Below are 23730 nucleotides of genomic sequence, written 5' to 3'. Positions count from 1 at the left end.
CCATCAACATTTTGGGGGATCTTTTTTCTTTCAAAAGACAGGCCTCCCCCACCTCCGATTTTTTCGTAATGGTATCCCCTCTTTTGATTTCAGCATTTTCCCCCAAATTAATTTTTGTGTTTAGTTAAAATGCCCCTCCAGGATGAGGCCCTGGGTCTACTCTGGGGCATTGGGTGCTCCTGGCACACTGTGCTGCCCAGGACTCACCTTTGCCCAGTTGGAGACTTGAGGGAAGTGCTGGTTGGTTCTTGGCCTCTAACCCAGTTTCTATAGCAACATTTGGCATGTGCCCTTTTAGGAAACTTGATTTAAAGGGACCGCTTGCCTCACAAGAAAAACAGCGGTCTGTCCTGAGTCATTTGGTGTCATCAGACAAGCTGTAGCTCCTGAGTTTCAGAAAAACTTTTTTTTTCTCCCTTTCTCCTCCTCCCCTACTTCTCTCTCTCTTCCTTTCTGACAGTCACTGCTTAGCAAATCCACTGAAGGCTTGTAGGAAGTTGTATTTTGGGGGCTTGGGAGTCAATGAGAATCTCTTGAGCTAAGGGGCTCCACCAGCCCAGAAGAGGCCCTTACAGTGAAATGTCTTTTGGCGTGAACTCAAAAAAGGTGAACCAAGACTCACTGGTGAGGAGTTGGGCTGGAAGTGACGAGATCTACCCTGGTTTCAGGTTTAGAGATTAATGTCACTGGAGTTTCCCTGAGTCTGTCTCCTGGCTAGCTCCCTTCAGCTAAACATTGTCAAAGGTGGCTGTTGGGCTTTCATTTTAAAGGAATAAGGTAAAAAGACCACCCAGACAAAACTGAGGTTTGCTTCCTTCTTCCTCCTCCATACAGATTCGCTGGAACAAAGGTAGATGCTGAGTAGCTGGGCTTATTTACTCAATTTTTAAAATCAAATCAACAATAGAAATAAGTGAAGACCAAACAAATGAGAACAAACAAACCCTATTTATTCTGAGCTTTCTATAGCAAAGGAGTCAGCCACTGCCCCTTGCTTTTTGGCAGAGACTTAAAGGCAGGCAGAAGAGCGGGATACTTTTATAGTGGAAAAAAGAAGGCTTCAGGTGCACCCCGACTGGAGACCGTTGGCCTGGGGAGGCTGTAGGCAGGCCGACTAGAAGTGGGGCATCCTGTGTGATGGGTTAGGGGGCATATTTGACTTTCTCTGGTTGGTTCCTAGATGGAAGCAGGACAAAAATTAGGGAAGCTGTCAGTTATTCATCAAGTCCTGGCCATTCAGGGCCAATTGTTACAGGGATTATTGTTTGGCTTTCTGGATTGTTACTAGGAATAATGGTCTGACTTCCTATAAGTCTGGTTTATATCAGGCTGGCTTCCTGGGCCAGTTACTATAGATAAGGGGCTGGTTTCCTGGGCTGGTAGTGGACCAGAGTTCTATTTTTATATATGGTCTGGTCATGGTCCGTTTGTATCTTCAGTTTCTTACAACTAAATTCACATTTTCTGAGAAACTCTGCCCTTAGATACTATACTGGGTACAATGGGAATGAGAAAAATTAGGCTGCATCTTGCCCCAACCACTCGGATGACTGGCATAATGTAAAATCTCAACTGTAAAGTTCTCTACAGTGTTGCGATATTGTTACTATTGGGGAAGCAGAATTGAGCGATGGAAAGAACAATGTTTTCTTTCAGATTTAGCATCAGCTCATGGTGGCTGTACTAGCTGTATGAACTTAAATTTAGCAGTTACTTAAACTGAGCCTCAATTTTTCTCATCTGTAAAATGGGAGACTAGTAACACCTGTGTCAAAGTTTTGTTTTGTTTGTTTTTTGCTTTTTACTTTTCATTATGAAAAATTTCAAACACACAAAAGTGGAGAGATTAGAATAACGAAGGCTCATATACCTATTATCCTGCTTTAATAATGATCAACTTACAGCCAACCTTGTTTCATTAATGACCCCACCAACTTGCCTTACCCTGATTATCTTGAAATTTTGCACATCAAACTATTTCATCTGTAAACATTTTAGTTTGTAGTTCTAAAAGATATTTTAAAAACTTGGTTTATCCTTATTACCCATTTACATTTTTATTTACACATCAAATAGAGTGAAAATTAATTCTACCCTTAAGAGGGAGCAACAGAATTAATAACACCAGATAATACTCAGAACGCAAATAGACACACCTGTTTAATCTCTGTAACTCTGAGCCTGTCATTTGCTTTAGAATGTTACTTTTTCAGGTCTTGGGCATTTTCCTGATATCTGTGCATAATCTCCTTCTGTCGGTACTTTCTTCAGTTTCACGGTGTGCCATCTCTGAGCAATACTGAGTGTTTGTTTTACATGCAGCTTTCTCAGCAATAGGGATTACTTAAAAAAAAAATAACAGAATAACTGAGGCAGAAGAACAGATAAGTGACCAGGAAGACACAATGGTGGAATTCACTGCTGTGAAACAGAATAAAGAAAAAAGAATGAAAAGAAATGAAGACAGCCTAAGAGACCTCTGGGACAACATTAAACACAACAACATTCACGTTATAGGGGTCCCAGAAGGAGAAGAGAGAGAGAAAGGACCAGAGGAAATATTTGAAGAGATTATAGTTGAAAACTTCCCTAACATGGGAAAGGAAATAGCCACCCAAGTCCAGGAAGCACAGCGACTCCCATACAGGATAAACCCAAGGAGAAACATGCCGAGACACATAGTAATCAAATTGGCAAAAATTAAAGACAAAGAAAAATTATTGAAAGCAGCAAGGGAAAAATGACAAATAACGTACAAGGGAACTCCCATAAGGTTAACAGCTGACTTCTCAGCAGAAACTCTACAAGCCAGAAGGGAGTAGCATGATATACTTAAAGTGATGAAAGGGAAGAACCTACAACCAAGATTACTCTACCCGGCAAGGATCTCATTCAGATTCGATGGAGAAATCAAAAGCTTTACAGACAAGCAAAAGCTAAGAGAATTCAGCACCACCAAAACAGCTCTACAACAAATGCTAAAGGAACATCTCTAAGTGGGAGACACAAGAGAAGAAAAGGACCTACAAAAACAACCCAAAACAATTAAGAAGATGGTCATAGGAACATACATATCGATAATTACCTTAAATGTGAATGGATTAAATGCTCCAACCAAAAGACACAGGCTTGCTGAATGGATACAAAAACAAGGCCCATATATATGCTGTCTACAAGAGACCCACTTCAGACCTAGGGACACATACAGGCTGAAAGTGAGGGGATGGAAAAAGATATTCCATGCAAATGGAAATCAAAAGAAAGCTGGAGTAGCTATACTCATGTCAGATAAAATAGACTTTAAAATAAAGAATGTTACAAGAGACAAGGAAGGACACCACATAATGATCAAGGGATCAATCCAAGAAGAATCTATAACAATTATAAATATATATGCACCCAACATCGGAGCACCTCAATACATAAGGCAACTGCTAACAGCTATAAAAGAGAAAATCGACAGTAACACAATAATAGTAGGGGACTTAAACACCTCACTTACACCAATGGACAGATCATCCAAAATGAAAATAAATAAGGAAACATAAGCTTTAAATGACACACTAGACCAGATAGATTTAATTGATATTTATAGGACATTCCATCCAAAAACAGCAGATTACACTTTCTTCTCAAGTGTGCACGGAACATTCTCCAGGATAGATCACATCTTGGGTCACAAATCAAGCCTCAGTAAATTTAAGAAAATTGAAATCATATCAAGCATCTTTTCTGACCAGAATGCTATGAGATTAGAAATCAATTACAGGGAAAAAAACGTAAAAAACAAAAACACATGGAGGCTAAACAATACGTTATTAAATAACCAAGAGATCACTGAAGAAATCAAAGAGGAAATCAAAAAATACCTAGAGACAAATGACGATGAAAACACGATGATCCAAAACCTATGGGATACAGCAAAAGCTGTTCTAAGAGGGAAGCTTATAGCTATACAAGCTTACCTCAAGAAATAAGAAAAAGTTCAAGTAAACAATCTAACCTTACACCTAAAGGAACTAGAGAAAGAAGAACAAACAAAACCCAAAGTTAGCAGAAGGAAAGAAATCATAAAGATCAGAGCAGAAATAAATGAAATAGAAACAAAGAAAGCAATAGCAAAGATCAATAAAACTAAAAGCTGGTTCTTTGAGAAGATAAACAAAATTGATAAACCATTAGCCAGGCTCATCAAGAAAAAGAGGGAGATAACTCAAATCAATAAAATTAGAAATGAAAAAGGAGAAGTTACAACAGACACTGCAGAAATACAAAGCATTCTAAGAGACTACTACAAGCAACTCTATGCCAATAAAATGGACAACCTGGAAGAACTGGACAAATTCTTAGAAAGGTATAACCTTCCACGACCGAACCAGGAAGAAACAGAAAATATGAACAGACCAATCACAAATAATGAAATTGAAACTGTGATTAAAAATCTTCCAACGAACAAAAGTCCAGGACCAGATGGCTTCACAGGTGAATTCTATCAAACATTTAGAGAAGAGCTAACACCCATCCTTCTCAAACTCTTCCAAAAAATTGCAGAGGAAGGAACATTCCCAAACTCATTCTATGAGGCCACCATCACCCTGATACCAAAACCAGACAAAGATACTACAAAAAAAGAAAATTACAGACCAATATCACTGATGAATATAGATGCAAAAATCCTCAACAAAATACTAGCAAACAGAATCCAACAACACATTAAAAGGATCATGCACCACGATCCAGTGGGGTTTATCCCAGGGATGCAAGGATTCTTCAATATACACAAATCAATCAATGTGATACACCATAGTAATAAATTGAAGGATAAAAACCATATGATCATCTCAATAGATGCAGAAAAAGCTTTTGACAAAATTCAACACCCATTTATGATAAAAACTCTCCAGAAAGTGGGCATAGAGGGAATCTACCTCAACATAATAAAGGCCATATACGACAAACCCACAGCAAACATCATTCTCAATGGTGAAAAACTGAAAGCATTTCCTCTAAGATCAGGAACAAGACAAGGATGTTCACTCTCACCACTATTATTCAACATAGGTTTGGAAGTCCAAGCCACGGCAATCAGAGAAGAAAAAGAAATAAAAGGAATACAAATTGGAAAAGAAGAAGTAAAACTGTCACTGTTTGCAGATGACATGATACTATACATAGAGAATCCTAAAAATACCAACAGAAAACTACTAGAGCTAATCAATGAATTTGGTAAAGTTGCAGGATACAAAATTAATGCGCAGAAATCTCTTGCATTCCTATACACTAATGATGAAAAATCTGAAAGAGAAATTATGGAAACACTCCCATTTACCATTGCAATAAAATGAATAAAATACCTAGGAATAAACCTACCTAGGGAGACAAAAGACCTGTATGCAGAAAACTATAAGACACTGATGAAAGAAATTAAAGATGATACCAACAGATGGAGAGATATACCATGTTCTTGGATTGGAAGAATCAATATTGTGAAAATGACTATACTACCCAAAGCAATCTACAGATTCAATGCAATCCCTATCAAATTACCAATGGCATTTTTTATGGAACTAGAACAAATCATCTTAAAATTTGTATGGAGACACAAAAGACCCCGAATAGCCAAAGCAGTCTTGAGGGAAAAACACGGAGCTGGAGGAATCAGACTCCTTGACTTCAGACTATACTACAAAGCTACAGTAATCAAGACAATATGGTACTGGCACAAAAACAGAAACATAGATCAATGGAACAAGATAGAAAGCCCAGAGTTAAACCCACGCATCTATGGTCAACTAATCTATGACAAAGGAGGCAAAGATATACAGTGGAGAAAAGACAGCCTCTTCAATAAGTGTTGCTGGGAAAACTGGACAGCTACATGTAAAAGAATGAAATCACAACACTCCGTAACACCATACACAAAAATAAACTCAAAATGGATTTGAGACCTAAATATAAGACTGGACACTATAAAACTCTTAGAGAAAAACATAGGAAGAACAATCTTTGACATAAATCACAGCAAGATATTTTTTGATCCACCTCCTAGAGTAATGGAAATAAAAACAAAAATATACAAATGGGACCTAATGAAACTTCAAAGCTTTTGCACAACAAAGGAAACCATAAAAAGATGAAAAGACAACCCTCAGAATGGGAGAAAGTATTTGCAAACGAATCAACAGACAAAGGATTAATCTCCAAAATATATAAACAGCTCATGCAGCTCAATATTAAAGAAACAAACAACCCAATCTAAAAATGGGCAGAAGACCTAAATAAACATTTCTCCAAAGAAGACATACAGATGGCCAAGAAGCACATGAAAAGCTGCGCAACATCACTAATTATTAGAGAAATGCAAATCAAAACTACAATGAGGTATCACCTCACACCGGTTAGAATGGGCATCATCAGAAAATCTACAAACAACAAATGCTGGAGAGGGTGTGGAGAAACGGGAACCCTCCTGCACCGTTGGTGGGAATGTAAATTGATACAGCCACTATGGAGAACAGTATGGAGGTTCCTTAAAAAACTAAAAATAGAATTACCATATGACCCAGCAATCCCACTACTGGGCATATACCCAGAGAAAACCATAATTCAAAAAGACACATGCACCCCAATGTTCATTGCAGCACTATTTTCAATAGCCAGGTCATGGAAGCAACCTAAATGCCCATCGACAGACGAATGGTTAAAGAAGTTGTGGTACATTTATACAATGGAATATTACTCAGCCATAAAAAGGAACAAAACCGAGTCATTTGTTGAGACGTGGATGGATCTAGAGACTGTCATACAGAGTGAAGTAAGTCAGAAAGAGAAAAACAAATATCGTATATTAACGCATGTATGTGGAACCTAGAAAAATGGTACAGATGAACCGGTTTGCAGGGCAGAAATTGAGACACAGATGTAGAGGACAAATGTATGGACACCAAAGGGGGAAAACCGCGGTGGGGTGGGAATGGTATTGTGCTGAACTGGGTGATTGGGATTGACATGTGTACACTGATATGTATAAAATTGATGACTAATAAGAGCCTGCGGTATAAACAAACAAACAAACAACTAATACTAAACTTTCTTTGGGTTATTTATATGGAAATATGTTAATATAAATGTTTCAGACATTACATGAAAATTCTAAAAATCTTGTATGTTCTGATATAATGTTAAAAGTCATAATTCTAGTTATTACTTTAAAATGTATATCTCAGAAATAACTAAAAACAAAATAAAAAGTAAAAAAAAAAGATATTTTAAAAATTTGGTTTATCCTTATTACCCATTTATGTTTTTATTTACACATCAAATAGAGTGAAAATTAATTCTACCCTTAAGAGGGAGCAACAGAACTAATAACACCAGATAATACTCAGAATGCTAATGGACACATCTGTTTATTCTCTGTAACTCTGAGCCTGTCATTTGCTTTAGAATGTTACTTTTTCATGTCTTGGGCATTTTCCCGATATCTGTGTATAATCTCCTTCTGTTGGTACTTTCTTCGGTTTCATGGTGTGCCATCTCTGAACAATACTGAGTGTTTGTTTTACATTCCGCTTTCTCAGCAATAGGAACTATTTAAAAAAAATAACCACAATGTCAATATTAATTATTGATTGCTATGTAATGAACTACTCCCAAACTTAAAGGCTTAACATGATAATTATTATCTCTTGTGCTTTCTGTGGGTCAGGAATTCAGGAACATCTTGGTTGGGTGGGTCATGCTTGAGGTCTCTCACGAGGTTGCTGGGTCTGTAGTCATCTGGAGGTTTGATGGTGCCAGAGGATTTACTCCCAAGGTGGGTCGTACATGTCTGGCAAGTTGGTCCCTTTCCACATGGGCCTTTGCACAGGTCTGCTTGAGAGTCCTCACAACATGGCATCTGACTTCTGCAAGAAAGAAAGAGCAGTGTGACTTCTGAGGTGGAAGTTGCACACCTTTTATGACCTAGCCTCGGAAGTCATATGCCATCCCTTCTACCATATTTTACTGATCACATGGGCCAGCCCTGATTCAGATTAGGAGGGGATTACACAATGGCATGAATACCAGGAGCCATCTTAGAAGCTGGCTATGACAATATCATTATCACATCTGAAAAAAAATGTAACAATAATTTCTTTCTTTAAAAAAAATTTTTAATAGATCTTTATTGGAGTATAATTGTTTCACAATACTGTGTTAGTTTCTGTTGTACACAAAGTGAATCAGCCATATGCATACGTATGTCCCCATATCCCCACGTTCTTGAGCCTCCCTCCCATCCTCCCTATCCCATCTCTCTAGGTCATCACAAAGCACCCAGCCGATCTCCCTGTGCTATGCTGCTGCTCCCCACTAGCTAACTATTTTACATTCGGTAGTGTATATATGTCGATGCTACTCTCACTTCGCCCCAGCTTCCCCCTCCTACCCTGTGTCCTCAATTCCATTCTCTATATCTACATCTTTATTCCTGCCCTCCAACTAGGTTCATCGGTACCATTTTTTTTTTTTTTAGGTTCCATATGTATGCGTTAGCATACTGTATTTGTTTTTCTCTTTCTGACTTAATTCACTCTGTATGACAGACTCTAGGTCCATCCACCTCACTACAAATAACTCAATTTCATTTCTTTTTATTGCTGAGTAATATTCCATTGTATATATGTGCCACATCTTCTTTATCCATTCATCTGTCGATGGACATTTAGGTTGGTTCCATGTCCTGGCTATTGTAAATAGTGCTGCATGAACATTGTGGTTCATGTCTCTTTTTGAATGATGGTTTTCTCAGGGTATATGCCCAGTAGTGGGATTGCTGGGTCATATGGTAGTTCTATTTTTAGTTTTTTAAGGAACCTCCATACTGTTTTCCATAGTGGTTGTATCAATTTACATTCCCACCAGCAGTGCAGGAGGGTTCCCTTTTCACCACACCCTTTCCAGCATTTATTGTTTCTAGAGCTTTTGATAATGGCCATTCTGACCTGCGTGAGGTGATACCTCATTGTAATTTTGATTTGCATTTCTCTAATAATTAGCGATGTTGAGCATCTTTTCATGTGTCTCTTGGCCAACTGTATGTCTTCCTTGGTGAAATGTCTATTTAGGTCTTCCTTCTGCCCATTTTTTAATTGGATTGTTTGTTTTTTTGATATTGAGCTCTATGAGCTGCTTGTATATTTTGGAGATTAATCCTTTGTCTGTGGTTTCATTTGAAAATATTTTCTCCCATTCTGAGGGTTGTCTTTTCGTCTTGTTTATGGTTTCCTTTGCTGTGCAAAAGCTTTGAAGTTTAATTAAGTTCCATTTGTTTATTTTTCTTTTTATTTCTGTTACTCTAGGGGGTGGGTCAAAAAAGATATTGCTGTGGTTTATGTCAAAGAGTGTTTTTCCTATGTTTTCCTCTAAGAGTTTCATAGTGTCTGGTCTTACATTTAGATCTTTAATCCATTTTGAGTTTATTTTTGTGTATGGTGTTAGGTAGTGTTCTAATTTCATTCTTTTACATGTAGCTGTCCAGTTTTCCCAGCACCACTTATTGAAGAGGCTCTCTTTTCTCCATTGTATGTTCTTGCCTCCTTTGTTGTAAATTAGGTGCCCATATGTGCATGGGTTTATCTCTGGGCATTCTAACCTGTTCTATTGATCTATATTTCTGTTTTTGTGCCAGTACCATACTGTCTTGATTACTCTAGCTTTGTGGTATAGTTTGAAGTTGGGGAGCCTGGTTCCTCCAACTCCGTTTTTCTTTCTCAAGATTGCTTTGGCTATTCGGGGTCTTCTGTGTTTCCACACAAATTGTAAAATTTTCTGTTCTAATTCTGTGAAGAATGCCATTGGTAGTTTGATAGGGATTGCATTGAATCTGTAGATTGCTTTGGGTTGTATAGTCATTTTCACAATATTGATTCTTCCAATATGCATGGTATATTTCTCCATCTGTTTATGTCATCTTTGATTTCTTTCATCAGTGTTTTATAGTTTTCTGAGTACAAGTCTTTCACCTTCTTAGGCAGGTTTATTCCTAGGTATTTTATTCTTTTTGTTGCAATGGTAAATTGGAGTGTTTCCTTAATTTCTCTTTTTGATTTTTCATTGTTGGTGTATAGGAATGCCAGAGATTTCAGTGCATTAATTTTGTATCCTACAACCTTACCAAATGCATTGATTAGTTCTAGTAGTTTTCTGTTGGCATCTTTAGGATTTTCTATGTATAGTATCATGTCACCTGGAAACAGTGACAGCTTTGTTTCTTCTTTTCCAATTTGTATTCCTTTTATTTCTTTTTCTTCTCTGATTGCCATGGCTAGAACTCTCAAAACTATGTTGAATGAGAGTGGCGAGAGTGTCTTGCTCCTGATCTTAGTGGAAATGCTTTCAGTTTTTCACCATTGATATGATGCTTGCTGTGGGTTTGTCATATATGGCCTTTATTATGTTGAGGTAGGTTCCCTCTATGCCCATTTTCTGGAGAGTTTTTATCATAAATGGGTGTTGAATTTTGTCAAAAGCTTTTTCTGCATTTATTGAGATGATCATATGGTTTTTATTCCTTAATTTGTTAATGTGATGTATCACATTGATTGATTTGCATATATTGAAGAATCCTTGCATCCCTGGGATAAATCCCACTTGATCATGATGTATGATCCTTTTAATGTGCTACTGGATTCTGTTTGCTAGCATTTTGTTCAGGATTTTTGCATCTATGTTCATCAGTGATATTGGTCTATAATTTTCTTTTTTTTAAGTATCTTTGTCTTTTTTGGTATTAGGGTGATGGTGGCCTTGTAGAATGAGTTTGAGAGTGTTCCTTCTTCTGAAATTTTTTGGAAGTGTTTGAGAAGAATGGGTATTAGCTCTTCTCTAAATGTTTGATAGAATTCACCTGTGAAGCCATCTGGTCCTGGACTTTTGTTTGTTGGAAGATTTTAAATTATGGTTTCAATTTCATTACTTGTGATAGGTCTGTTTATATTCTCTAATTCTTCCTGGTTCAGTCTTGGAAAATTGTACCTTTCCAAGAATCTGTCCATTTCTTCATGGCTGTCCACTTTATTGGCATATAGTTGTTTGTAGTAGTCTCTTATAATCCTTTGTATTTCTTCAGTGTCAGTTGTGATTTCTCCTTTTTCATTTCCTATTTTATTGATTTACTTCCTCTCCCTTTTTTTCTTGATGAGTGTGGCTAATGGTTTATCAATTTTGTTTATCTTCTCAAAGAAGTAGCTTTTAGTTTTATTGTTCTTAGTTATTGTTTTCTCTGTTTCTATTTCATTTATTTCTGCTCTGATCTTTATGATTTATTTCCTTCTACTGACTTTGAGTTTTCTTTGTTCTTCTTTCTCTAGTTGTTTTAAGTGTAGGGTTAGATAGTTTATTTGAGATTTTTCTTGTTTCTTGAGGTGAGATTGAATTGCTATAAGCTTCCCTCTTAGAACTGCTTTTGCTGTATCACATACGTTTTGGGTCATCGTGTTTTCACTGTTATTTGTTTCTATGTATTTTTTAATTTCTTTTTTGATTTCTTCAGTGATCTCTTGTTTGTTTAGTAGCACACTGTTTAGCCTCCATGTATTTGGGTTTTTTACAGTTTTTTTCCTGTAAATGATTTCCAATCTCATAGCGTTTTGGTCAGAAAAGATGCGTGATATGATTTCAATTTTCTTAAATTTTCCGAGGCTTGATTTGTGACCCAAAATGTGGTCTATCCTGGAGAATGTTCCATGTGCACTTGAGAAGAATGTGTATTCTGCCAATTTTGGGTGGAATGGTCTATAAATATCAATTAAATCTATCTGGTCTACTGTGTCATTTAAAGCTCGTGTTTCCTTATTTATTTTCTGTTTGGATGATCTGTCCATTGGTGTAAGTGGAGTGTTAAAGTCCCCTACTATGATTGTGTTACTGTTGATTTCTCCTTTCATGGTTGTTAGCATTTGCCTTATGTATTGAGGTGCTCCTATGTTGGGTGCATAAACATTTATAATTGTTATATCTTCTTTTGGATTGATCCTTTGATCATTATGTAGTGTCCCTCCTTATCTCTTGTAACAGTCTTTATTTTAAAGTCTATTTTATCTGATACAAGTATTGCTACTTCAGCTTTCTTTTGATTTCCATTTGCCTGGAATATCTTTTTCCATCCCCTCACTTTCAGTCTGTATGTGTCCCTAGGTCTGAAGTGGGTCTCTTGTAGACAGCATATATATGGGTCTTGTTTTTGTATCCATTCAGCCAGTCTGTGTCTCTTGGTTGGGGCATTTAATCCATTTACATTCAAGGTTATTATCAATATATATGTTCCTATTACCATTTTCTTAATTGTTTTGAGGTTTTTTTTGTGGGTCTTTTTCTTCCCTTATGTTTCCCACTTGGAGAAGTTTCTTCAGCATTTGTTGTAAAGCTGGTTTGGTGGTGCTGAATTCTCTTAGCTTTTGCTTGTCTGAAAAGCTTTTGACTTCTCCATCAAATCTGAATGAGATCCTTGCTGGGTAGAGTAATCTTGGTTGTAGGTTTTTCTCTTTCATCACTTTAAGTATACCCTGCCACTCCCTTCTGGCCTGCAGAGTTTCTGCTGAAAAAGCAGCTGATAATCTTATAGGGATTCCTTTATATGTTATTTTTTGTTTTTCCCTTGCTGTTTTTAATATTTTTTCTTTGAATTTAATTTTTGTTAGTTTGATTAATATGTGTCTTGGTGTGTTTTTCCTAGGATTTATCCTGTACGGGACTGTCTGTGCTTCCTGGACTTGGGTGACTATTTCCTTTCCCATGTTAAGGAAGAGATTATAGAGTTTTCTATAATCCCTTCAAATATTTTCTCAGACACTTTCTTTTTCTCTTCTTCTTCTGGGACACCTATAATTCAAATGTTGGTGCATTTAGTGTTGTCCCAGAGGTCTCTGAGATTGTCTTCAATTCTTTTCATTCTTTTTTCTTTATTCTGCTCCTCAGCAGTTATTTCTACCATTTTATCTTCCAGCTCACTTGTTCGTTCTTCTGCCTCAGTTATTCTGTTATTGATTCCATCTAGTGTATTTTTCATTTCAGTTATTGTGTTGTTCATCTCTGTTTGTTTGTTTTTTAGTTCTTCTAGATCTTCGTTAAACATTTCTTGTATTTTCTGAATCCATGCCTCCATTCTATTTCCGAGATTCTGGATCATCTTTACTCTCATTACTCTGCATTCTTTTTCAGGTAGATTGCCTATTTCCTCTTCATTTATTTGGTTGTAGGGTTTTACCTTACTCCTTAATCTGTGACATATTTTTTGCCATCTCATTTTTTTTTTTTTTTTTAATGAGTGGGATTGTGTTCCTGTTTTACTGGTTGTTTGGCCTGAGGCTTCCAACAGTGGAGTTTCTAGGCTACTGGGTAGAGCTGGGTCTTGGTGCTGAGATGAAGAACTCTGTGAGACCTCACTCTGATGAATATTCCCTGGGGTCTGAGGTTCTCTGTTAGTCCAGTGCTTTAGACTCAGAGCTCCCACTGCAGGAGATTTGGCCCAACCCCCGGGTCATGAACCAAGATCCCATACGCTGCATGGGGTGGCAAAAAATCAAAAAAAGAGAACAATAACAAAGTAAAAAATAAAATTAGACTAGGAAACTAACAGATATGTTAGAAAGAATATAAAAATAAAAATATAGATGAATGAACAACCGGAAGGTACATCAGTATCACAATAGTAAAGAAGAGGAGGAGAGAAAAGAAAAAAAAAAGGGGAGGGGAAGGCCTTGGCTGTGGAGGGCGGGGCCTAAGCAAGAGAGAGGTTTGGGTGCTGGGCGGGGCCTATGCTTAGGACCCACAGGGCTGGAAAAGGCCCTGGGGGCTGTGGGCGTGGGGCTTAGGCTCAAGGAACAGAAGGGGCCCAGAAGTGTCCCCCACCCTGGGTCTCAGAGCATGGGGGACCTCACCTGGGAGCCCAGCAGGCTTCCTGGGCTTGAGTGGGTGGGGCAAATGCCCTCCTCTCCTCTCCTGCTCCCCTGGTCCCGGAGGGCCCCTCCTGCCTGTCTCTCCTATTCTCCCCTCAGCCTCCTTTCTATGACCCCAGGACCAATGTGGCCGGAGTGGGGTTGGGGGGCCTTGCAGGGCAGGGGACTGGCCTGGGAGCTCAGCAGCCTCCCTGGGCCTGAGTGGGCCAGGCGATCATCCTCCGCTCCTCTCCTGCTCCTCTCAGAGAGTCCCTCCCGCCTGCCTCTCCTGATCTCCCCAGCCTCAGGGGCACCGATCCTGTCTGTCTTCCGATTCTCCTCCCCCCTCCATGCCCCCATGTCCTACTGGTTCACTTGGGGGTTCCTCCTGTCTACTTGGGCATCAGGGTCCCCCACCAGCGGCCAGCAGGTGCCCTAGTTGTGGGGAGAGCCTAACTCAGCATCTTCCCACACCGCCATCTTGACTCTGTCCCCCAACAATAATTTCTGAATATCATCAACTATCTAGTCACTGTCCAAATTTTCTCAAGTGTTTCCTTCAGTCAGAATCCAAATAAATTCCATATATTGCAATTTTATCAGTATGTCTCTTAAGCCCTTTTAATCTATAGATTCCTGCTTCATTTTTTCCCCGTGCAGTTTAATTGTTGAACTCATAAAGGTTTCATGAGGAATAAATGAGGCAGTATAAGCAAAACACCTACCATGATGCAGATAAAACATGTACCATGATGCAGGCCTGCTGCTGGCCCATATGCTGATTTGGTGTGAATTAGAGAAAGGCTCTCCTTCCTCAAGAGAGGACATTATTGAAAACCTGGACAATCACCCACATCCAGCCCTTGATGAGAAGTGCTAGCTCTGTGATGTGATAAGTAAGCATTCAGCTTAAATTCAACTGAGGGTGGTTCCATAATTCAAACTTTAAAAATCAGTGGCCAGGCCATATGAGTCCCATTAGGAATAAGGGGAAGCTTCTGCTGCATGGACAGATAGCCTTGCTTTGTCCCAGGAAAGCTTTCAAGATGTCTTTAGGCTGCAGCCTGTCTACTGATGCCCAAAAACCCACACTTTCACCTGCTCACATGCTCCGGATGCCAGGCACATCTGCTTCAGGCTCCACACTCTAGCCCCGCTCCCTGGATGAAGCTGCAGTGTCCACTCAGAAGGCAGGATAGTTATGAATCTCCTTACTAGTCTTCCTCTCAGCTAAATAGGAATTGGACTTCCAAGAGTGGTGAACAGACAAGAGGCCTGGCCTCGTATGATACCTGGACCATTGGCAGAACAGGGCACTGTAGCACAGACAAATGTGTGCCAGTGATGGTGTGTGTGCATGTGCCCTTCTGAGTGTGCCTTGTGTGCCAGAGTGGATTTATCCAGGAGGGGGATCTTCACTGCTGTTCTGGGCTCTACCGGGAAGCCCAGAATTTTCTCATATTACTATATAAGTAAGTTTATGTCCGCAAATGGCATCCCTCTGATGAGGTACCCTTGTGCAGTGCACAACCTGGGTACCTATACATAGTAGCACTTCTTGGATTAGCTGGTTGGTCCTTCTTTTCCCTGGTCGCTCCAAACAGGATAAAACCATCTTAAACTCAAAGATGTCTGTTTCCTGAAAACAGATCTAGGATTCCTAAGACCCCTGGGTCCATCTGGTCATCCCAGTTGAAGGTTCACTTCCTTCCAGTCATGAGGCTCTTCATTCTGCTCTCCTTGACTGTCTTTTCAGGTAGGAGATGGGGAAGGAACATCTCCAGCCCTCCAAGCTTCCCAGAGACTGTGCATTTTCTTTTCCTTTCCTACCTGGAGTTCTTGCTTATTAGCTCAAACCACTTAAGGAGTGGGATGGGAAAATAAAAGGAGGTGGAAATAGATCTTGTCCAAATTAGTCCTTGTTCTTTGATCTGATGAAGGGGTTGTGGGGGAATTTGAGGCCCTCAGCTAAAATGAGGGCTCTGGATTCTCTCTCTCAGTTTAAGTTCCCCCTTCCTTTCCCCCTTCTCCCCTTAAAAACATTTGTGCTGATATATGAGGAAGGGACTTTCCACTTTCTGCCCATGCCTGACCCCGAAGATGAGACTCAGAGGACCGGGCTGGCCCCAGCTCTGCCACTGTCCAGCCTTGTGACCTTTGAGAGTCACTGCACCTCTCTCTGGGTCAGTGTTCAGGCCAGTAAACTGAGTATCACACAATCTTTCTTATGGGGTCCATCTGAGAACAAAATATCATACCATGTCAAATGATATCAAGGATGTGAGCCTGTTTTGTAGGCTGGTCGCACCCACTGTGAGCTACACTTGAGGCAGCATTTGAGGGGGCCCCAGTGCACATCTGGAAGGCTGAGGGAGGAGTGGTGTCTGTTGCCCATCTCGTCTCCTTGGTCAGACACTTCCCCAGCCACCGTCAAGCTGGATGTGAAGTACACGACTTCCTTATTATGCAACATCCTGAGATGACTGATATGACCACACTGGTCTGGTATGGAGGAAACATGAAGCTCTTAGCCCCTGAGGACAGACAGAACGAGACATCTCTGTTTTCAGCCCTATGCATCCATCAGAAGCCTCTAAACCTCCTTACTTTCTTTTTCTATAATTATTTTCTATTTTTTAAAATTTTATTGAAGTATATTTGATTTACAATGTTGTGTAGTTTCAGGTGTACAGCAAAGTGATTCAGTTATTTATATATATATTCTTTTTTCAGGTTTTTTTCCATTATAGATTATTATAAGATACTGAATATAGTTCCCTGTGCTATACAGTAGGTCTTTGTTGTTTAGCTGTTTTATATATAGTAGTGTGTATCTGTTAACCCCAAACTCCTAATTTATTCCTCCCCCTGCCCTTTTCACTTTGGTAACCATAAGTTTGTTTTCTATGTCTGTGAGTTTGTTTCTCTTTCAAACCTCCTTATTTTCTTTTTGAGGATGCCAAGGTGGAGTGGGGGGCTAGGGGCAGAGGATCTACTAACAGTAAGCCTCAGGTTCTTCTACCCTCCCCCCCAAGCAACATGAGAAGCCGCCTAAATTCTTGCAGAGGGGGAGACATATTTTACCCACTCTTAGGCTAGGGAAGAAGTCTTCTCCAGGGTTGCTGTATTAGTTTGCTAGGTCTCCTGTAACAACCACAGACTGTGTGGCTTACACAATAGAAATTTGTTTCCTTTCAGTGATGGAGGCCAGAAGTCCAAGATCAAGGTGTTGGCAGGTTTGGTTTCTCCTGAGGTCTCTCTCCTTGGCTTGCAGAAGGCCGCCTTCTCACTGTGTCCTCACATGGTCATCCCTCTGTTGTCTGTATCCTAATCTCCTTTTTTATTAGGGCACCAGTCAGACTGGATTAGGGCACATTCCAACGACCCCATTTTAAGTTAATTACCTCTTTGAAGGCTCTAAATCCAAATGTAGTCACATTCTAAAGTACTGGGTGGCTAACACGTCAACGTATAAATTTTAGGGGGGCACTATTCGGCCCATAACAGTTGCCAACCCCAATGCAGGCAAAAATCGGCCTCCAATGTTTTAATTAATTTTCCTCCAGGGTGCAGGAACTGCAATGTGTTTAAAAGAACAATAGTGTTTGTCTATGTGTGTTTTCACAGTTGCTATGGTCATGGACAAAAAGGTCAAGGAAAGCTTTGTGCTGGACACAGCTTCTGCCATCTGCAACTACGATGCCCACTATAAGGACCACCCCAAATACTGGTGCCGAGGCTATTTCCAGGACTATTGCAACATCATTGCCTTCACACCCAACAGCACTGACTGCGTGGCCCTGAGGGACATAGGAAACCAGCTTATTGTCACTGTGTCCTGCCTGACCAAGGAGGATACGGGCTGGTACTGGTGCGGCATCCAGCGGGACTTTGTCAGGGATGACATGGATTTTACAGAGCTGGTTGTCACTGACAACAGAAGAGCCCTCGCCAACAATTTTTGGTCTGGGAGAGGTAAGAGCCTGTTGGGGGTCCAGCTGGGGGTAACCCACAGCAGTGCATGTTAGCTGGTGTGGTAAATACTCAGAGAGCAACAACTCGGGCTCCCCCTAGGTTCTCTGGGGTAACCTGGCCTCTCCTTCCCTCCATAGTAGGGTAGCTGCTGATGATGCTGACAATTGACTTGGAATTCGGGGAAGAGGAAGGTGCCATTGCCCTGGGGTGCTCTTGGCACCTCTCTCCCCTCACAGCCATCTGGCTGATGGAACTTGGGAGGCTGACAGGTGCGAGAGCATTGCCTTGCAGGTCTAGAATCTTGAAGATTCACTTCTTGAGGAGTGACTGAGGCTGTAAAAAGTGGTCTAAGCACCTAGACAAGCACCCTTAAAAAGTGTCCACTTAGGGGGCTTCCCTGGTGGCGCAGTGGTTAGGAATCCGCCTGCCAATGCAGGGGACACGGGTTCGTGCCCCGGTCCGGGAAGATCCCACATGCCGCGGAGTGGCTAGGCCCGTGAGCCACAGCTACTGAGCCTGCGCGTCTGGAGCCTGTGTTCGGCAACGGGAGAGGCCGCGACAGTGAGAGGCCCGCGCACCGCGATGAAGAGTGGCCCCCGCTCGCCGCAACTGGAGAAAGCCCTCGCACAGAAACGAAGACCCAACACAGCCAAAAATAAAATTAATTAATTAATTAATTTAAAAAAATAAAATAAAATAAACGTATTATTAAAAAAAAAGTGTCCACTTAAATAATTTCATAATTTACAGGGATAAATATGGTCCAAGAGGTCAGTGTTTTCTTTTAAGGAGTACAGTTTGCACCAAGAGGCTGCCAGAAGGGTGTGGGTGGAGCAGCCTGGAGGGGTGAGTCTGTCTAAGCCAGTGTGTTGCTCCTTTGGGCCAGGGCGAAGGCATAGGGTCTCCAGACGCTCCCCCAAATCCTTCTGTCCAATGCTGAAAACCTCTCTCAGGCACACTGCTTATGGAAAGTACTACCTTTCTTTTCTCCTTCTCTTGCTCCTGTGGCTTCTCATTATTTCCATTTCTAGAAGGGATGTCTTTTTCTAGTGCAATCCAGAGCACAATGTCAGTAGGAAAACAGAGGACTAAAGGGAAGCTCCGGGAAGCCTCCTCCTGGTGCTAGAGGGCCTTGCTCACACTTGACCAACTGGTTATTTGTTCAGCAAGCATCTTACTGAATGTGTGATACCCTTCACGCCTACAGTGTTTCTACTTTGTGTGGTTCTGCTTTTACTTAACTGTGTAGTCTGTCCTGAGTTTTAGGCTCAGGATGAGAGAAGTCCCACCTAAGTGTGCTCCTTAGTTTAAATGAAACACAGACACACCCCCCACACCCCAGTCTTATCACAGGTGGCAATTTGGGTGACCATGGTGGCCCTTCTCCCATTGGGTTTTGGTGGCTGTCAGACGCACGATGTGGCAATTATGTTACCTACTGATCAGTTCCTTAAGGATAGGACTGGCACTCAGCCTGGCACTCTCTAACCACAGGCCATATCTAGTCAACACAGTGCCTTTGTGCAAATCTGAAAAAGATGCCCCTTCCTCCAGGTGCATGGATCCCAGTGGCAAGGTGCATGGTTTGGCAAACAGAGTATATGGGCTGGATTACAGCCCTGCTTGTTCCCTCCGCCTTCTGCCCTGTGCAGGGCACACATAAACAGCTGGACTTGACCCAGCAGTCACCCAGGGCACTAATTCTCTGGAGACTGAGGGAATGACAGGCAGAGGTGCAGAGATACAGAAAGCAAAGGAAGGGCCTGGGGATGGGCCTTATTTGACTATCAACAAATCCTTTCTGACACAGACCTATCAGGCAACAAGAACAGAAGCTGCAATTCTTCCAAAGTTGTCCACAAGGCAGATCACTCCAGGTGAGTCATGACTTTAGGAGACAAGCACACTTTGGGCGGGCAGTAACAACACAACTTGACGGTGGGTTTGCACCTGCTCCTTTACAGCAGTGTATTGTTTCTCTTCCTGAACTGTCTTCAGTGTGACTATTTACTTTCCTTCAAAAGAATATAGTTTAGGACTCTTGATCACAAGCAGCAAGAACGCTCTCTGGCTATTTTAGTTAAAGAGGGAAAGTCTTCATAAGGAGAGAGCAATGTCTGATGAAATACGAGGGCAGGGATGTGGTAGCCCTGAGAAAGGGTCTGGAACGCCATCAGTATTTATCTCCATCTCTAATCTGCTACGCTTATGTGTGTTTGCTTCCTCTCTCTCCCCACTGCCCTTTTATATTTCGTTTTTGCCATAGGAGAAGATAATCCATTTCTAGCTGCCGAGTTTAATTTTCTCCTGTTCAAGAGACTCGCCAGCCTGAGGCTGCATCCTCCCACTCCCAGTCCCATGTTAGTTCCCGAGGAGGGGGCTGGGCCCAGGTTGGTCAGACACCCACCCCAGGTCCAATCAAGTGTGGTCTGGAGGAGACGGGTGCTCTGAAGGAATCCAGGTTGCCAGATGCTGCTGGAACTGGGCGAGAGCAGGGGCAGGGAGAGGGGACGGGTGCCAGAAAAGGGGATCCTGAGCAGAGAACCAAAAGATGGTGTCTTCCAAGGGCCATGGATGCTGTCTGTGATTCCTTCCAGGATGACCATTCTCATCATTTGCATGCTGATCACGGGCTTGGGGATCATCTCTATAATCAGTCATTTGTCCAGAAGAAAGAGAGGTCAAATGAGTAGAAGGGGTAGGTAGCAGTTGGGGTGGTGTGGGTGGGAATTGGGGAAAATGAAAGGGGTCAAGGAACAGCTTTCAAATGGGTGAATGTGACCCTCTTCTTTTTGCCTGGACCCCTGGAATCCTGTGCAGCCTGCCCATGGGCTAGGGGCAATTCTGTTTCACAGTGACAAATGCTCCCTGAGAGGTGGCAGAGAGAGCACTGTAGCCCTCATAAGTGGAGGTGTGTGTAGACCAGAGAGGAGGGAGGCTGAGACGTCAGAGGAGCTTCTGGGGCCCCTGGGTAAGCAGGCATAGAAAGGTCTCCTTGAGAAGAAGGGTCAGGAAAGGAAGAGGACAGGCCCAAGGGCCTCAGGCCCAGCCTTGAGCCATGGGAGGAGTGGCCTTTCAGCTTTGTGCCTCCTTCTGCCCTTGGGCGATTGCAGGTAAAGGCCTAGCCAGAAGCCAGAAAAGAAGCCAAGCTTCCTCTGTGATCCCCACACTTCTGGTAGGTTCCCTCCTTGACTCTTCTATCCTGGGCCCTGTGCCCACCACTCCCTGATCTGTAGGGCACCCTGTTCCTAAATAGAAGAAGGCCACCATGTAGTGAATTGGCTAACCTCTCAAGTGGACACAGGGTAGAGAGAGCATCACAGACAAGTGCCACTGTTTGTCTACTAGGTTTTTTGTTTTTTTCTTTTTATGCTCAGAAGCCACAGAAATACCCTGGGCAATGGAGAGACTGTAGGCATAATTACAAAACAGACCCCAACCTCCTCTGGGTATGGAAATGTAGAAAACAACATTTTAGAGAATGAGGGAACACAAACAAACCAGAAACACCTGTTAATGAAACACAAGGGTCTACAGCCAGACATATCTGAAATCCAAAGCTAAGGCTGTGAGGTCTCATTCTCTGTCTGTGATAATTTGGCCCTGGGGGCAGAGCGGAAGCCCTAAGAAATCAAAGCAGTGGCTCCCATGGCATTTCTGGTCTTTTGCCGTTTAAGAGCTGTGGGAACTGTGGAGGTGGGGGAAGCAGACAAAGCAACATCTCGCTTGGTTTTACCCAAGACCCCTCCCTTTGGGACACAATTTGAGTCTAGGTTTTTGCAAAAACCATTGTCACTTCCTTAAGGCATGACCTTGGGAAACTTGTTACTTCTCTGGGCCTGTTTTCTTCTCTATAAATTGAGGACCCCATACTCCCCAGGATTTTTTACTAATTCATTCATTCATTCATTCATTCATTCAATAAACAAGTACCATGCCAGATTCTGGGATACGCAGCTGAGCCAAAGAAATAGCATCTGTCTTCATGGAGCATATAATGTAGAGTGGGAAGTAGGCAAACCATCTCAGGCACACACACACACACACACAAACACACGTGAGATCATCAACTAGAGTAAGTACTCTGAAGGAGAGATGCGTGGTGCTATGCAAGCTGAAACAATGGAACCCAACCCTATTCTTTTTTAGCAAGGAGTTGTACAACCTGGTTTAGCCACGGCCTGCTTCCTCACACTTAGGCAATGGGAATGTGACAGCCGAGATCAGGGGCCTTTATGGGCTCTGAAGGAGTCCAGCTGCATTCACGTCACCAGAGCTTGGTGAGAGGTGAACGCAGGCCCCACGCACCAAGCTTTCCTGCTGACTGACTGATGACCTTTAAAGTCATGACGTCTGATTTCCACCCTGAAAACAAACTTTGGTGTTTGGTCTCCATGAAGCACCCATGACAGAGTTTGCCACTTTTGCTGCAGAAACACCCAGCAGAGGTAGGCAACAAATCTCAACTCAATTTTCCTTTTCTGTTTCCAACAAAGTAGATGACTCTTTGAAGCCCCTCTCTCATGTCCTGACTCCAAAGGCAATGGCTCATACTGAACAGATGGGACTGAAGATTTCTTTTATTTAGTTGAAAAATAAAATGATGCTACAATAGAGTCACCATGACAACCGGCCCACATCTTGAGGACTGATTCTGATCTCAGGCATTCTGAAGGTCCCTCTAACCTTGCCAGCGATCATTTGCAGTTACATAAGAACAGTGGCAGCCAGAGGGGCTGTGCTAGGCCACGCCTAAGCAAGGCCACGGTCAGATAACATCTCAAGATCTTAGTTCTCACGCACTCAGCTTGTCGGAAGTGAAGAAGAGGGCCCGATCTTGGTCAGGGGGCCAGGAGATCACTTGTGTTGTATTCCTTAGCCAATAAATTTCTGACCCAGTGTTGAATGAACTCCAAGGTGTGACTAACTTCTCTCAGGATATCACTGGGAGAGTATTTCTGGAAAAGTTTCTTTTAAAGTATAGTATTCCAATTTACTTCTGAATTAGTATTACATGCTGTTCTACCCAAAGAAAGGGAGAGAGGCTAAATCAGGAGTTCTTAGATTCTCTTGGCGCAAAGACAGTCCTGTATGGGAAACTGCCACCAGACTGAATGGATACTGCTTCTGATCAGTGAGAAACCAAGGTGTGATAAATTAAGAGAAATATTCATTCACCTCAGCAAACACAAATCAATACGGGGGCATCAGCAATTGTGGGTGCAGGTGAGGTGATATTGTCATTAATGGCAGAATTACCCAAACTCTTAGCTCCTACCTGAATGTCTGCACCCTCTCTTCCCATAGAGTGTCTCTCCTGCTATTTCAGACCCTGGCAGCTCCCCACCACTGCCTCCGTTGCTCTCATAAAAACCCTGCTCTTCCAGTCTCTTCTGATATGGTGCTGGCCAGTCTCTGCACTCAGGACACTCAGTGGCCCTCTGGTCTGAGCAGGGCTGGGAGAGGGTTCTGCACATGCCCTGCACGTGTAGGTCCAGGCTCTCACAGACTCTTCTATGAGCACAGTTCCTTCAGCTTCCACCCTAAACCTTCTCTCCATAGGTAGGGAACTCAAAGCTACTCAGCACCCTGATGGGGAGAGGAGGGAGTGTGGATGCCACTCCATTCTTGCCATCCTCCGTGTTCCCACACAGCTGGTCCCCCTCCCTCTCAGAGTCTCAGATCAAACAACAACAAAAGTGCTGTCTCTCAAATGCAAATCAAAACTACAATGAGGTATCACCTCACACCGGTCAGAATGGCCATCATCAAAAAATCTACAAACAATAAATGCCGGAGAGGGTGTGGAGAAAAGGGAACTCTTTTGTACTGTTGG

At 41.9% G+C, this 23730-nt stretch overlaps 1 protein-coding gene across 1 annotated transcript; it reads left to right on the top strand.

The window, feature by feature from the left end:
* Positions 1-15554: 15554 nt before the first annotated feature.
* TMIGD3 (transmembrane and immunoglobulin domain containing 3) lies at positions 15555-22482 on the top strand. The gene is made up of 5 exons (XM_068537563.1): positions 15555-15675; positions 17547-17894; positions 19705-19771; positions 20492-20592; positions 22391-22482. Exons 1-5 carry the CDS (start codon positions 15636-15638, stop codon positions 22480-22482), a joined length of 648 nt encoding a protein of 215 aa, XP_068393664.1. The 5' UTR covers positions 15555-15635.
* The last annotated feature ends 1248 nt before the right edge of the window (positions 22483-23730 follow it).

The sequence above is a fragment of the Eschrichtius robustus genome, chromosome 3 (assembly GCF_028021215.1).
Source record: "Eschrichtius robustus isolate mEscRob2 chromosome 3, mEscRob2.pri, whole genome shotgun sequence".
Classification (NCBI taxonomy): Eukaryota; Metazoa; Chordata; class Mammalia; order Artiodactyla; family Eschrichtiidae; genus Eschrichtius; species Eschrichtius robustus.
This window is presented reverse-complemented; position numbering and strand designations above follow the sequence as displayed.

Bases quoted from the DNA above. Each gene is read 5' to 3' on its own strand.
- TMIGD3 (XM_068537563.1), top strand. From the start codon at position 15,636: ATGAGGCTCTTCATTCTGCTCTCCTTGACTGTCTTTTCAG. The intron at 15,676-17,546 runs GTAGGAGATGGG...GTGTTTTCACAG, and splicing joins CTCCTTGACTGTCTTTTCAG to TTGCTATGGTCATGGACAAA. The intron at 17,895-19,704 runs GTAAGAGCCTGT...TTTCTGACACAG, and splicing joins CAATTTTTGGTCTGGGAGAG to ACCTATCAGGCAACAAGAAC.